Source organism: Chiloscyllium plagiosum, chromosome 21 (genome assembly GCF_004010195.1).
Source record: "Chiloscyllium plagiosum isolate BGI_BamShark_2017 chromosome 21, ASM401019v2, whole genome shotgun sequence".
NCBI classification, from domain to species: domain Eukaryota; kingdom Metazoa; phylum Chordata; class Chondrichthyes; order Orectolobiformes; family Hemiscylliidae; genus Chiloscyllium; species Chiloscyllium plagiosum.
The window spans coordinates 19,410,732-19,426,014 of record NC_057730.1 but is presented as its reverse complement, the minus strand read 5'-3'; the positions used below and the strand labels follow the sequence as shown (position 1 = coordinate 19,426,014).

The 15,283-nt window shown below is 39.1% G+C and overlaps 1 protein-coding gene across 2 annotated transcripts in view; it reads left to right on the top strand.

The window, feature by feature from the left end:
- Positions 1-15,283, top strand: part of rsph10b (radial spoke head 10 homolog B) — an 84,096-nt gene that overhangs the window by 29,436 nt on the left and 39,377 nt on the right. Inside the window, exons 8-11 of one of the 2 annotated variants that reach the window (XM_043711371.1) lie at positions 7,036-7,177; positions 8,477-8,601; positions 9,493-9,682; positions 12,367-12,478. In XM_043711371.1, coding sequence (XP_043567306.1) covers positions 7,036-7,177; positions 8,477-8,601; positions 9,493-9,682; positions 12,367-12,478 — 569 coding nt within the window. The remainder of the gene's footprint in view (positions 1-7,035; positions 7,178-8,476; positions 8,602-9,492; positions 9,683-12,366; positions 12,479-15,283) is intronic. The other variant, XM_043711372.1, reaches the window with a different exon arrangement.

Here is a 15,283-nt window from a genome sequence, read left to right as displayed (position 1 = left end):
CAGATTTTCTGTCTTGCAGGGAAATATGTTACCTCTTGACTTAAGGAAGCACTTAATTAATTTTGCCCTGTTTCAAAGAAAAGTGCAGGAGAGCATGCCAGGAGTAGCAGCAAGCATACCTAAAAATGTCAGTCTGATGTAACTACATGATAGAATCATTTACTTGCCAAACAACAGACAAGCATATGATAGATAGAGCAATCCCAGAACTAACACATTAAAGTTGTGCAGTCCTACCCCATCTAGCCATGAACAATTAAACTCTAATGGGAGGAAAAGGCTCCATGAATATGTCCATCCTCAATGTTAGGGAAGCTCAGATCATCAGTGCAAAATCAAGGCTGAAGCATATGTTATCATCTTCAGCCGAAATGCCAGATGGATGATCCATCTCAGTCTTTTCCTGAGGTGTTCAAAAGTAAAGATGCCAATCTTCAGCCAAGCAGTGACTGGATATTGCAAAAATATGAGCCCTGACATCCTGATAATAGTTCTGAAGTGCTCCAGAACTAGCTATGCCCATAACCCAGCAGGTCAGGTACAGTTACAACATTTACCTGACAATGTGGAAAATTGTATATGACCTACAACATAGGAGCAGAATCACAGAAACATGCAGAACAGAAATGAGGCACTTTAGTCAATTACTGAAAATGTGTTGCTGGAAAAGCGCAGCAGGTCAGGCAGCATCCAAGGAACAGGAGAATCGACGTTTCGGGCATAAGCCCTTCTTCAGGAAACAGGTAGTGGTACGGAAGAGGTAGTGTTGAGCAAACAAATGGAGCTAAGGATAGACACATCTCCCGGCCCTGATGGGTACCAAAAGAGATGACAGGAGAAATAGCAAGTACACTTCTGGTAATTTTCCAAAGTTCGCTGGACTCTGGAGCAGTTCCAGCAGATTGGAAAAGAGCAAATGTGATGTTTGAAAAAGGGTGGTAGACAAACGATGGGGAATTATAGACCAGTTGGCTTAACTTCTGTAGTGAAGAAGTTATTTGAGTCTATTATCAAGAAAGAAATAGCAAGGCATCTAGATAGAAATTGTACCATTGGGCAGATGCAGCGTGGGTTCATGAATAGCAGGTCATGCTTAACTAACATTTTGGAATTCTATAAAGACATTACAAGAACAGTGGACAATGGGGCCCAAAATGTCGATTCTCCTGTTCCTTGGATGCTACCTGACCTGCTGCACTTTTCCAGCAACACATTTTCAGCTCTGATCTCCAGCATCTGCAGCCCTCACTTTCTCCACTTTAGTCAATTAGGTCTGTACTCCCAAAAATTATACTTTTACCTACAGTAGCCCCACTTTCCCATATTAGGTCCATTGCCTTGAACAAGTGCTCATCTAAGTACTTTTTAAAGGTTATGAAGTTACCCACCTCAGCTATCCTCACAGGCAATGCATTCCAGACACTCACCACCCTCTGAGTGAAAAAATGTCCCTTAACCTCCCTCTAAACTTTCAAAGTGTGCTCCTTGTTCTTGAACCTTCAACTAATGGGAACAGTTGCTTTCTATCCACCTCAATCACAATGTCCCTTAACATAAAGAACATAAGAACTAGCAGCAGGTATTGACCATCTGGCCCTTCGAGCCTTCTCTGCCATTCAGTAAGATCGTGACTGATTTTTTCAAGATCTCAGCTCCACTTACCTGCCCTCTCACCGTAACCCTTAATTCCTTCATTGTGCAAACAAATACTTATGTTAGCTTTAAAACATTCATCAACTACTTCAGTGGGCAGGGAATACCATAGATTCACAACCCTCTGGGTGAAGAAGTTCCTTTTCAATTCAGTCCTAAATCTGTTCCCCCTAATTTTGAGGCTCTGCCCTTTTGTCCTAGTTTCAACTGCCAGTGGAAACATCCTCTCTTATATCTATCTTATCCATTCCCTTCATAAGAAGGGAATTCTTCTAAATTCCAATAAATATAATCCCAGTCTACTCAGTCTCTCCTCATAAACTGACCTCCTCAATTCCGGAATCAACCTACTGGACCTCCTCTGCACCTCCTCCAGTGCCAGTACAGGTACATCCTTTCTCAAGTAAGGAGACCAAAACTGCATGCAGTACTCCAGGTATGGCCTCACTAGCACCCCATACAGCTGCAACACAAACTCCCTGCTTTTATACTCGATCCCTTTAGCAATGAAGGACAAAATTCCATTTGCCTTCCTATCAACCTGTTGTACCTGCAGACCAACTTTCTGTGATTCATGCTCAAGGACACCCAAGTCCCTCTGCACAGCAGCATGCTGCAACTTTTTACCATTCAGGTAATAGTTCTTTTTACTGTTACTCCTACCAAATTGGATGACTTCACATTTATTAACATTATATTCCATCAGCCATCACTTTTGCCCACTCACTCAAAGTATCTATGTTCCTCTGCAAGGTTTTACAGTCCTCTGCATACTTGCCACTCATCTTACTGTCATCTGCAAACTTTGACACACTAAACGTGGTCCTCAACTCCAAATCGTCTGTATGAATTGTGAATAATTGCGGTCCCTACACAGATCCCTGAGGCACACCACTAGTTAGTAATTGCCAACTAGAATAGCACTCATTTATTCTCACTCTGCTTCCTATTAGTCAACTAATCCTCTATTCATGTTAATACTTTACCTGTAACATCATGCAAATTTATCTTATGCAGCAGCCTCTTCTGTGGCACCTTGTTGAAGGCCTTTTGGAAATCTAGTTACACTACATCTATTGGGTCCCCATTGTCCACTTTCTTGTAATGTCTTTATAGAATTCCAAAATGTTAGTTAAGCATGACCTGCTATTCATGAACCCACGCTGCATTTGCCCAATGGTACAATTTCTATCTAGATGCTTTGCTATTTCTTTCTTGATAATAGACTCAAATAACTTCTTCACTACAGAAGTTAAGCCAACTGGTCTATAATTCCCCATCGTTTGTCTACCACCCTTTTTCAAACATCACATTTGCTCTTTTCCAATCTGCTGGAACTGCTCCAGAGTCCAGCGAACTTTGGAAAATTACCAGAAGTGTACTTGCTATTTCTCCTGTCATCTCTTTTGGTACCCATCAGGGCCGGGAGACGTGTCTATCCTTAGCTCCATTTGTTTGCTCAACACTACCTCTTCCGTAATAATGATTGTTCCCAGGTCCTCAACTACCTTCACCTCTTTGTCAATTACTGGCATGTTATTCGTGTCCTCCACTGTGAACACCGACACAAGATACCTATTCAATGCCTCGGTTATTTCATCATATCCCAAGTCTAAATGTCCCTTCACGTCCTCTAAAGGATCAACATTTACTTCAGCCACATTTTATATATTTATAGAAAGCTTTGCTGTCTGTCTTTGTATTCTGGTGTGAGTTTATTCTCATGTTCTATCTTACTTTTCTTTATAGCTCTTTTTGTGGCTTTCTGTTGAGCTTTAAAGCTTTCCCAATCTTCTAGTTTCCTGCTGATCTTGGCCACTTTGTATGCCTTCTCTTTCAATTTGAAAGCCTCCCTTATTTCCTTAGACACCAATGGCATTCTTACAGTCCTTCCTTTTCACTGGAATATACTTTTGCTGAGTACTTTGAAAAATTACTTTGAAAGTCCTCCATTGCTCGTCAACTGCCCCAACATAAAGTCTTTGTTTCCAGTCTACTTTTGCCAAGTCATCCCTCATCCTGTTGTAATCTTCCTTGTTTAAGGAAGGTATTGGATTTTATCTTCGCACTCTCTATTTGTATTCTAAATTCAACCATACTGTGATTGCTCCTTCCAAGAGGATTGTTAACTATGAGGTCATTAACTATTCTTGTCTCATTATGCAGAACCAGATAACCAGAGCTTTTTCAGCCACTGTTCATACCTAAAATTTCCATATCAGGCAACATCCAGAAGTAGTTCATTTGGGCCATTAGCTCTGCTAATCAATAGGATCATGATTGATCTGATATTCTTCAATTCTAGTTTCCTACATTATACCTATAACCCTTGAATCCCTAACTGATTAAATATCTGTCCATCCACGGTTTTAATATACTTAACAACTCAGTCTCAATAGCCCTGGGCAGAATATAATTCTGCAGATTCACTTCAGGGCTAAATTAATGAAATGCTTTATTGGCTCACAAAAAATTATTCCTTATCTATAAATTAAAAAGGCAATCGTTATTCTGAGATTATGTCCTACCGCAAAGGTAAACAACCTCTCCGCTTCTATCTTTTCAATCCCCCTAAGAATCTTACGGGTTTCAATAATGTCACTTCTCATTCTTCTAAACTCCAATGTGTTTAACCAACGTACTCAACCTCTCCTCATAAGAAATCCCTCCATACACAAAAAGAACCTAATGAATCTTCTCTGGCCTACGTCCAATTCCAGTATATTTTTCCTTAGATAAAGGGACCACAACTGTTCAGAGTATTCCAGATGTAGTCTGACTGTGTCTTGTTTAGTTGTAGCATAGCCTCCCTGTTTTTATATTACCTTCCCTTTCAAATAAAGGCCAACAGAGTACTTGCTTTCCCTATTACCTGCTAAACTTGTATGCTAGGTTTTGCAGCTCATGCATTAGCACTTCCAAATTCTTCTGTGCTGCAGCTTTCTGCAGCCTTTTCAGAGCCCAGTTTTCATTATTTAAATAGTTCTTCAGTTCTTCTTGATAAAGTGGATAACATCACTTTTTGACAAATTAGATTTCATCTGCCAAGTTTATTGCCCACTCACCTAACCTGTTTTTTATCCTTTTGTGGTCTGTGTCATCCTCACAACTTGCCTTCCCACCTATTTTTGTGTGATCTGCAAACTTGGCTATGGTATATTCATTTCTGTTAGCTACAGCATTAACATATAGCGTACATAATTGTGGTCCCAGCACTGGTTCCTGTGGCAGTCCACTAATGGAATCATAAAAGATGCCCTCTTCATCCCAACTCTCTGCCTGTTAGTTAGACAATTCTCTATTCGTACCTACATACTACCAATCGGCTCTCTTTAAGGAGTCTCATGTGGGTACCTTATCAAACACCTTATCAAAATCCAAATATATTTCATCTACTGGTTTCCTTTGCTTATTAACTCCTCAAAGAACTATATTCCAACTGTGTAGTTTGTGCTGTTCATGTAGCACCCTCAGTCCTGGAGGAATGCTGTCTTGTTTTTTTACTGTATCAGTTGTATATGTAGAAATGACAAATAAAAAGCTGCTACTACTACTATTACTACTAAATTTGTCAGGCTTCTTTTTCTTAACTTAGACATTCTTTGCTATGAATCATAATCTTTGTTCCTCAACCATCTTTGCTGCTAAACTCCTTTTCCAGTCCATTCCAGCCTGCTCTGCCCTCATCCCAATGTAATTAGCTGCTCACAAACCAAGTTTCTCATTTTCAAACTGAATACTAAATTCTACCATGTTATGGTCACTGTTGCCTAGGGGATCTTTTATTCTGAGATCACTTATAAAAACCAACCTCATTACATACATTACCAGATCCAAAATAGCCTGATTTCTGATTGGATCTGCAACATACTATTCTCGGAAACTATTCTCAGTTCTAAGTATACTGTATGAATTTTTTCTCTTAGTTGCATTTACTGATTTGATTTTCCTAATCAACATGATTATTAAAGTCACCCATGATTAATATACTGCCTTGTTTATATACCCTAATTATCTCTTGATTTGTTTTCTTTCTTACAGAACAGCTACCCTTAAAGGATCTAAAGACTATTACTATCTTCTTCCCTTGTTATGTGATAGATGTGGAGGTGCCGGTGTTGGACTGGGGTAGACAAAGTCAGAAGTCACACTACACCAGATTATAGTGAAGTGGACTTCATCTGACGAAGAAGCAGTGCTCCGAAAGTTTGTGATTTCAAATAAACCTGTTGGACTATAATCTGGTGTTGTGTGACTTCTGACTTTGTTTTATCCTACTTTGCTCATACAGATTCCACGTCATCCAATCCTGACCATTTTTTACTATCAAACTTAATCCATCTCAAATGAACAAATCTGAACATTCTTCCCTTCCTTCTGGTCCTTTTGAAATGGCACAGAACCCTGAATATTTACTTCATAGCTTTGATCTCCTTGCAACTGTATTTCCATAATTACTAAAGTTTTGCCAAATTACCATTCCCCCTTAACCTTCTACTATTGTAGCTTTTTCATATTTGTACTGTCTGTTGCTTTCTGTTCCATTCTGGATATCATTATCAAAGTCAATGCCAAAGTCATATTCTTTTGCTTCGTAAACCTACATATCCCTCTCCCAAACCCTTCCAAATGCTAATTAGTTTAAAATCCTCGATATAGTCATAGTTAGTCAACTCACCAGGGCACTGATCTGAGCACGGTTCAAGTGAAGCTGATCAACCAACACTCCCTTCAATCCAAATACTGGTGCCACTGCGTCATGAACTGAAACTTATTAAGTTTTTAAGCTGCGCATTTTAATTCCTTGATTTTATTTACCCTATGCCAGTTTGCCTGTGGTAATACTGTGATTATTATCTCGGAGGTTCTGCTTTTCACCTTAGCTCCCAAATGTCCAAAATATTTCAACAGAACCTCCTTTCTAGTCCTATCAATGTTGCTAATACAAACATTGATGAAGACAGCTGGATCCTTTTCAAAGTCCCTCTCCAGCCTTGAGGAGATGTCCTTAACCTTGGCAACACGGCCTTTGGACTCGTGCTCTCAGCTGTAGAGAATAGTATCTATCCAGCCAAATGATGGCTTAGCCATTTGGTGAAAGAAAAAAATAAAACTCTATCTAAATAATATATTCTGTATCTAGATAACAGTTCTGCTGTCTTGAAAATGATACTGATCATCTAATATAAAATTTAAACATAAATTGGTGTCTTTCTTGCATTTGCTGAAAGTTTAAAATATGACAGTAAGTCTGGAAAAATGCACCATTATTTTCTCCAGATTGATGTGGTGTGCTAGATAATTGATATTCAGTTTAGCAGAAGGTATTTTCAAACTAATTTCACAATTTTAAATCAGGTTTTCTACCTTTTGTACTATTAGGGAACATTCATGTTGAAGAATGGTCGTACTTTTGAAGGAAAGTTTTTGGAAGATCATATGGTAGAGTTTCCTGAACTTTCAATAACTGGAATGAAGACACCGGACCTTGGTACAATGCAAACCAAATTGTTGCTTGAAACTGGTAAGAAGCTTTGCAGAGATATCAATCTGCCACTTGTGTAAGTGCTCAGTTTCCAAAGCATAATATAGGCACAATCTGTACCTTCTTCTCGCCCCCACCCCCCCCAACATACTGTTGGTGAGCATTTTGAAAAGAAATTACATTTTGTTCTAAACTTGCCCCATAACAATGATAGCACAATTACTGCAATACTTAAATAACACAAATGACTTATGCCATAATAAATGCCATGTCTACCAGTTTACTTGTTTTGTGCTGAGAGTGGAGCACGTTGCAAGCTTGGAAATGCATGTTCTGGAAGTTGGGGTGGGTTTACAGCACTAGAGTGGTGTAAACCCTCCCCAATCCTGCACAGCTAGGAAGCTGCGAGGTGATGAGGTGGGGAGGGCTATTGTCAGGAAGCCAAGTGGCTTGGGCCGGTAACAGCAGGAAAATTGTAACACTTAATGGAAAAAAACACCATAACAAAAATAAACAGAAAATTTATTTGCAGGTTGAAAAATGTTTGTGAATCTGTCATTAAGGAAAAATCTTGGAGATTTCAGCTATTGGGAGAGGCCGAATAGGTTTTGGCTGTTTTGTCTGGAGCGTCGGAAGCTGAGGGATGACATTATAGAGGTTTCTAAAATCATGAAGAGTGTGGATAGGGTAAATAGACAAGGTCTTTTCTCTGGAGTGGGGGAATTCCCTGGAGTAGAGGACATAGGTTTAGGTTGAGAGGGGAAAAATTTAAAAAGAACCTAAGGGACAATTTTTTCACGCAGAGGGTGGTGCGTGTATGGAATGAGCTGCCAGATGAAGTGGTGGAGGCTGGTACAACTACAACATTTGAAAGGCATCTGGATGGGTATTTGAAAAGGAAGGGGTTTGAGGAATATGGACCGGGTGCTGGCAAATGGGACTAGATTAGGTTAGGATATCTGGTCGGCATGGACGAGTTGGACCGAAGGACCTGTTTCCACGCTGTACATCTCTAGGATTCTTTAACAGTTTAATATAATGAGCTTAATTTTTACCTATTCAAAGCCACTCCTCTCGCACAGAAATTGGACTCAATATGTGGATTGTGGTATATCCCCAACTAGCTTCAAGAGGGCTAAAACATAGTGGAAGGTACCTATACCACCAGGTTTAGCCCTTGGAATTAATGGAAGTAATGCATTATAACAGTGCTGTAAACATTGGAAGCTACTGCAATATTTAAAAGTTCTTAACATTTGCACATCTATAACTAGAGTTAATAAATTATTTCAACATCAGTAAAAAGGAATAAAAGTTCAATATTATTTTCTACGATAGATAATATCAAGGGAGGTATTTCAAAGGGTGTCATTAAATCAGTTCTGGAACGCAACGTGGAACTTGATATTGCTTCACTTTTGGAGATGATTCCAAACGAAGATGTACAAAATGAGCGAATGCAGGTAAAATTAATTAAAGCAGATTTTGAAAGGTAGTGCCATTGTTTCAGTACCATTAAGGATGTCAAGTAACCCTTAAACCAGTGATTTGTTGCACTACCAGGTCTCAGGTCACCAATCTCCTACGATGTAGTCTTGGGACACTGGTTCTAATGCCATTTTCTTGTTTTATGCCAAATCCCAAATGCCTGCAGCCTGTTGGCTCTGCTTTTCTCTTCTTATGTAGCGTCAACAACCTTTTCTACTCTTTTAGATTCAAAACCTCTCATTTGCTGTTTCTGATCCTGACCACTTCTACTCAGGCACTGCACATTGTTTCTCACTCCAGCCTTAGGATAATTCTGCTCTGTTATCTCCACATTCTCTCCTGTCAATTTGCATATACAATATTTAATTTTTATTTACCATTGGGTAATGATGTAACTGTGTATCATATTGGGATCATAGCAACCCATTTGTTAATTAAGAATAATCTATATATTGAGTGTTTATATACAGAATTTATTGGGATTATTCACATAATGCAGATAGCTCTATAAATTATTAATTTGGATGCTGCGTAATCAGTCACAGTATTAGAATTATTTATCTGTTTGATATTAATGTAAGTTAGCAGATATTTTCCATCGTACTCCTACACACTCGATTGATCTTAACCTTGTGACAGTTCTTCACTCCATCAGTTGCTAAGCAACAATTCCTGTGTTTCTAGCCGAGTTCCCACTATGCAGCCATGTATTCCTTGGGCCTTCTCATTCCATGCATTAGCCCTGCACTCATTCCTAGTCCAATTCTATCCCACCATCTTTCAAGGATCTCTAATCAAATACATTTAATAAAGTTACTTATTAGAATGAAATAATATGACTTTAAATTTTGATTTTATTTGTGCAGCTAGAGTACGCTACTCTTCGATATTTATCAGAACTGAGGAAAATATACATTTTCTACAGTAGCCTGGGACATCAGCAAACACTAGATAATACTTTCTTAATGAGCAAACTCCAGTTCTGGCGCTTTCTGAAAGATTGCAAACTTCATCATTATGCCCTGAGTCTGGCTGACATGGATAGGATCCTTAATGGTAATTAAATCTTCTTTGGAATACAAATCCATATCCTTTCACTCAGTTGTTCTGCATGTTGATACTAATGTGATGTAGTAAGAAAATAGCATCTTCAGCAAATCAATTACTCTTTAAGAAAGATGGCATTGCTCGTTGGACTTCCATGAAAACTCATGTTCAAAATTTACGAGGGAGTGTTGATAGAGTACATACGGAGAAAATGTTTTGGTTGATAAGAGGGTAGATAACAAAAGGACACAAATTTAAATTAATTGCCGAAAGAGGCAAGGGAGGATGAATGGAATCATTTTTATATGGAAAGTTTGTATGATTTGGAACACATCTATCCAGAAAGATAATGGGACCAAATTAGTAATATTCAGAAGGAAATTGAATACTTCCCAGTAAAGGCTTTGTATGAGGCTTGAGGTGAGAGTGTGGGGAGAAGCTCTAATTGCATAGCTCTTTGAAAATGCTGAATGGCTTCCCATTGTGTTGTAATCAATGACTGTTACCTAAATTTAGAGTAATGGACAGTCAAGGTAACCAGATAGAAATAGTCATTTAGAAATATTGAATTTGAGTATTGCTGAAAAATGACACATTTGTTGAAGATTTTCATCTAATGCTCATCAGGACATTTCACGAGAACACAAATTAAAAGGGAAAATCAACATTTGTACTGCATGAAAGGAGAATTTGGTAACTAACTGAACTCTGATTGGCAGAGGCATTGCCATGGAGAATACACCATGGGCTTTCGCTAGCAGATTATTGTAGAAGTGAAGTTCTAACCTGTATACCTAATATTTATCATATTGAAATGAAAGGTAATATTTGGTATCATATCACATGGGGACTAGCTACAAAGCCTGGTAAGAAACAAGTCAGTACTCTTATACGCAATGGAAGATTTTTCACATGATGTCCTCATCTGGCAAGGGATTGATGAGGAAGCAGCTACATATGGTGTTGTAATGAAAGCATTTGATAACTATTCAAGTTTTAGAAAATCACAATTGCTATAGACTCACAGAGACATTCAGCATGGAAATAGACCCTTCAGTCCAACAACGTCATGCCAACAATAAACCAAACTAGCCTCACCTGCCTACATTTGTCCCATATCCCCTCCAAACACTTCTTATTCATGAACTTAACCAACTGTCTTTTAAATGTTGTACCTGTACCCAGATCCACCAATTCGTCTGAAAGTTCATTCCACACACGAACCACTGCCTATATAAAAAGGTAGCCCCTTATGTCTTTTTTGAAATCTTTCTCCTCTCACCTTAAAAATATGTCTGCAAGTTTGAAATACCCCAGTCCAGGAAAAAGACACCTGCCATTCACCTTCTCTATATTCCTCATGATTTTATAAACCTCTATAAAGTCACCCCTCAATCTCGTATGCTTCAGTGAAGAAAATCCCTGGCTATCCAAAGTTAAAAATCACACCACACCAGGTGATATTCCAACAGGTTTATTCAGAAGCACTAGCTTTTGGACCGCTACTCCTTCACCAACCTGTTGGAGTATCACCTGGTGTTGTGTGATTTTTAACTTTCTCCACCTCAATCCAAGTTATCGATCCTCTCCTTATAACTCAAACCCTCCATTCGCAGCAACATCCTGGTAATTTTTTCTGGACTCTACAGCTTAATAATATACAACAGGGTAACTAGAGCTGGACATAGTATTCAAGAAGAGTTGCCTCACCATCATCCTGTACAACCTCAACATGTCGTCCGAACTCCTATTCTGAAAGGTTTGAGCAATAAAGGCAAGCGTGCTAAACGCTTTCCGAAACACCCTGTTACACGTGATGCAAACTTCAAAGAATTATGTATCTGAAACCCTAGGTCTCTCTTCCGTAGCACTGCTCACAGCCCTACTTTTAATTGTATAAGTTCTGCCGTTGTTTGTTTTACTCAAGTGCAATATTGCACATTTATCCAAATCAAGTTCACCTACCACTCCCAACCTTTGACCCAATTGTGACCTTAGATAACCTTCTTCACTGTCCATTATACCACCAATGTTGGTGTCATCCACAAGCCAATAACCATGCCTTCTATATTTTCATCTAATTTTCATTTGGCAAGTTTGCTAAGATAGTTGAATATTAATATAGCAATATTTATCAGGTCATTTAACAAACAGCAATCCCTTTAATCTTATACTTCATTGCTGCCTAGTGAGAAACTCACTATACCATTTGTGGAAAGCATAAAAGGTGGTCTGAGATACTAATAATGTCACAACCACCTTTGCCAGACATCTCGTCTGAATCTGCTGCAAATCTTGTTCAGATCCCTATAAAATTTCATCCTAGATTCTAACCCCATGGGAATTAAATTTATGACACAGGTGAAAGGGAGAAAAGTGGCCCACCATATTGCCATCCATTATCATCCAACAGCATAGACTAAAATTAAGATATCAATTAAAGTGCAAATACCCATCAATATTTGTAAAATATCAAGACTAGAATTTAAACAAAATTTACAAAAGCTACATTGGAACCTTTTTTACTTTCTGAGAATCAAGGTTTCTATATTCGTTAGGTCTGAATTCATGAACTGTGGTGCTGTGAATTCAAATTAATTAGAAGATGTTAATATTAATATTAACATTATAATATTTTAAGCATTCTCCAAAAAAACGTATAAATTAAGCTATTAATTTTTTGATTGTTGCAGGAAAATTTACTACCCTGGAGGAAACTCACTCTCCATTTGATACATTGTTGCTGGAGAAGTTCCTGAGCTATATTATTATCCTGGCATACCATATTTACCACAAGACGCATGAGTAAGTCACTTATATTTTGCTGCTGTAACCAGCCACATTCTTCCCTCCTCTTTTGAGTTGGGTATTAATGCATTAACTATATTTTGGAATTACACTTTGAGGGGTTTGTAGAGGTGGATCTGGAAGCACAGGTCCAAAAATGGGAGGGAAACCAACTGGATTCTGCATGGACCAGGGTGATAATGGGACTCCATTACCTGACCAGGCACATTAATAACCAAGTAATGTCAATCTTAAGGGTACTATTCTGACTAGGTTTGGATCATTCAGCTAGTGTATAGGGTATTTGTTAAACCAGGGGGCTCTCTGTGAATGGATGGAGGCTTCCTAGCTGCACACCAGGTAACCTTCAGATCTGGATATTCCATTCAATAGTAATAAACAGCTGCAACCACAGGGTTGCCCTAGCCCTTTTGGTCCTCTTTTCTCCTCAATTTGTGGCCAACAACAAGGAATGGAGTCCCCTTTTTGCCCTGCCTATAAACTTCAACAGCACCTGTTTCAGACAGTAGGGCTGTTGAACTTTCACTGCTGGATGGATCCTACTGGCCATCCAGATGTGGAAGGTGCCTCCCAAATCTCCACTGGGAATCCACTGCTGGCAATCTCAGTTCTCAATACATATTTCATCCCCATGAAGTGTTTGGAAGATTCGGCAGTTAGTGCTTATTATACATTTTGGTTTTGAATCACACTATTTTAGGATCTCTTGATGTGCTACAAACATAAATATATTGTCCATATATGTCAACGCTGTAACAGTATTGGCTATTGAAAACCATTTGCCTTTGAAGTTTAATTCTACGTAACTATTCCTCCATTTCCAAACAGCCAGCATCCTTCTAATTCAAACGTTTAAGTATACTGATGTCAAGATGGGTTAATTAAGCGTTTTATTTTAAATGTTTAAGAGCCTCTTGAATTGAACAGGAGAATGGCTATATAAAGTGGTCTTCCACCAAAGGTTAACTATTTTCATAAAATCATTAATTTGAAATAGCAAATATTTCATTATGCCTGAGCATTTTTAAAATTCATTCATGAGTAGAGGGAATTTCTGGCCAGTACAACATTTATTGCTCATTCTAAATTAGCCTTGAAAAGATTGTAATGAGTTGTTTTTTTTTTGAACCACTGCAGCCCTTGGGATGTTGAGACACCCATAGAACAGTTAGGAAAGGTGTTGCAGAATAGTGAAGGAATGGTGATATATTTCCAAGTCAGTGTGGTGTGTGGCTTGAAGGAGAGCTTGTAGGTGATGGTGGTGCTTCCATGTATCTGCTGCCCTATCCTTCTAGATGATAGAGTTTGGGGGTTTAGAATGTACTATCTGAAGAACCTTGATGAGCTATGGCATTACTTCCTGTAGATGACACACACTGCTTTCACTGCACTGGTGAAAGGAGTGAATGTTGGAGGTGAAGATGGGACCAGTCAAATGGGCTATGTTGTCCTTAGTGGTGCTGAGCCTGTCAAATGTTATTGGATCTGCAAAGTGGAGAGTATTCCATTACACTGCCTGACTTGTGCCAGGTAGATAGTGAGCAAGTTTTGAGGAATCAGGAGATGGGTTAATTAATGCAGAATTCTGTTTGTGACCTGCTAATTTAGCCAGTGTTTATTTAGAATCATAGAATAAAATCATAGAATCCCTACAGTGTGGAAGTAGATTATTTGGCCCATCGAGTCCACACCAACCCTCTGAAGAGCATCCCCGTAACACTGCTAATCCTCTTAGCTTGCACATTCCTGGATGCTATGGACAATTTAGCATGGCCAATTTACCTAGCCTGCACATCTGGATTGTGGGAGGAAACCGGAGCACCCAGAGGAAACTCACGCAGAGATGTTGAGAATGTGAAAATTCTACACAGACAGTCTCCTGAGGTGGAATCAAATCCAGGGTCCCTGGTGCTGTGAGGCAACAGCGCTGACCATTGTGACGTCCACTGGCTGGTTCAGTTCAGTTTCTGGTCACTGTTAACTTCCAGGATATTGCAAAAGGGAAATCCAATGATGGTAATTCTATTGAATGTCAATGGGAAATCTTTACTTTCTCTATTTTTTGAGCTGGCCATGGCCTGGCATTGTGTGGCATGAAGGTTACTTGCCACTTGTCAACCCAAGCCAGAATGCTAACCAGGTCTTGCTGTAATTGGACACAATATTGATTCAATATCTGAGGAATCGTGAATATTGCTGAACATTACACAATCATCAGCAAACATATCCATCTCTGAGGGAAGGTCGTTATTGAAGCAGTGAAGGTACTTAGTCTTGGACACTACCTTGAAGAACCCCTGCAGTGATGGCCTGTATTTGGGATGATTGACCTGCATCAAACACAATCATTTTCCTTTGTGCAGGGTATTACTCCAACAAACAGAGTTTTCTCCCTGATTCACATTGACTCAAGATTTGCGAGAGTTACTAGATAATAGAGTCTGCTAAATGCTGCTTATATGTACAACTTGCCCACCACTGAGGTCAGACTCACTGGTCTATAGTTCCCTGGCTTGTCTTTACCGCCCTTCTTAAACAGTGGCACCACATTTGCCAACCTCCAGTCTTCTGGGACCTCACCTGTGATTATCAATTATACAAATATCTCAGCAAGAGGCCCAGCAATCACTTCTCTAGTTTCCCACAGAGTTCTTGGGTACACCTGATCAGGTCCTGGGGATTATCCACCTTTAACCGTTTCAAGACATCCAGCACTTCCTCCACTGTAATCTGGATATTTTGCAAGATGTCACCATCTATTTCCCTACAGTCTATATCTTCCATATCCTTCTCCACAGTAAA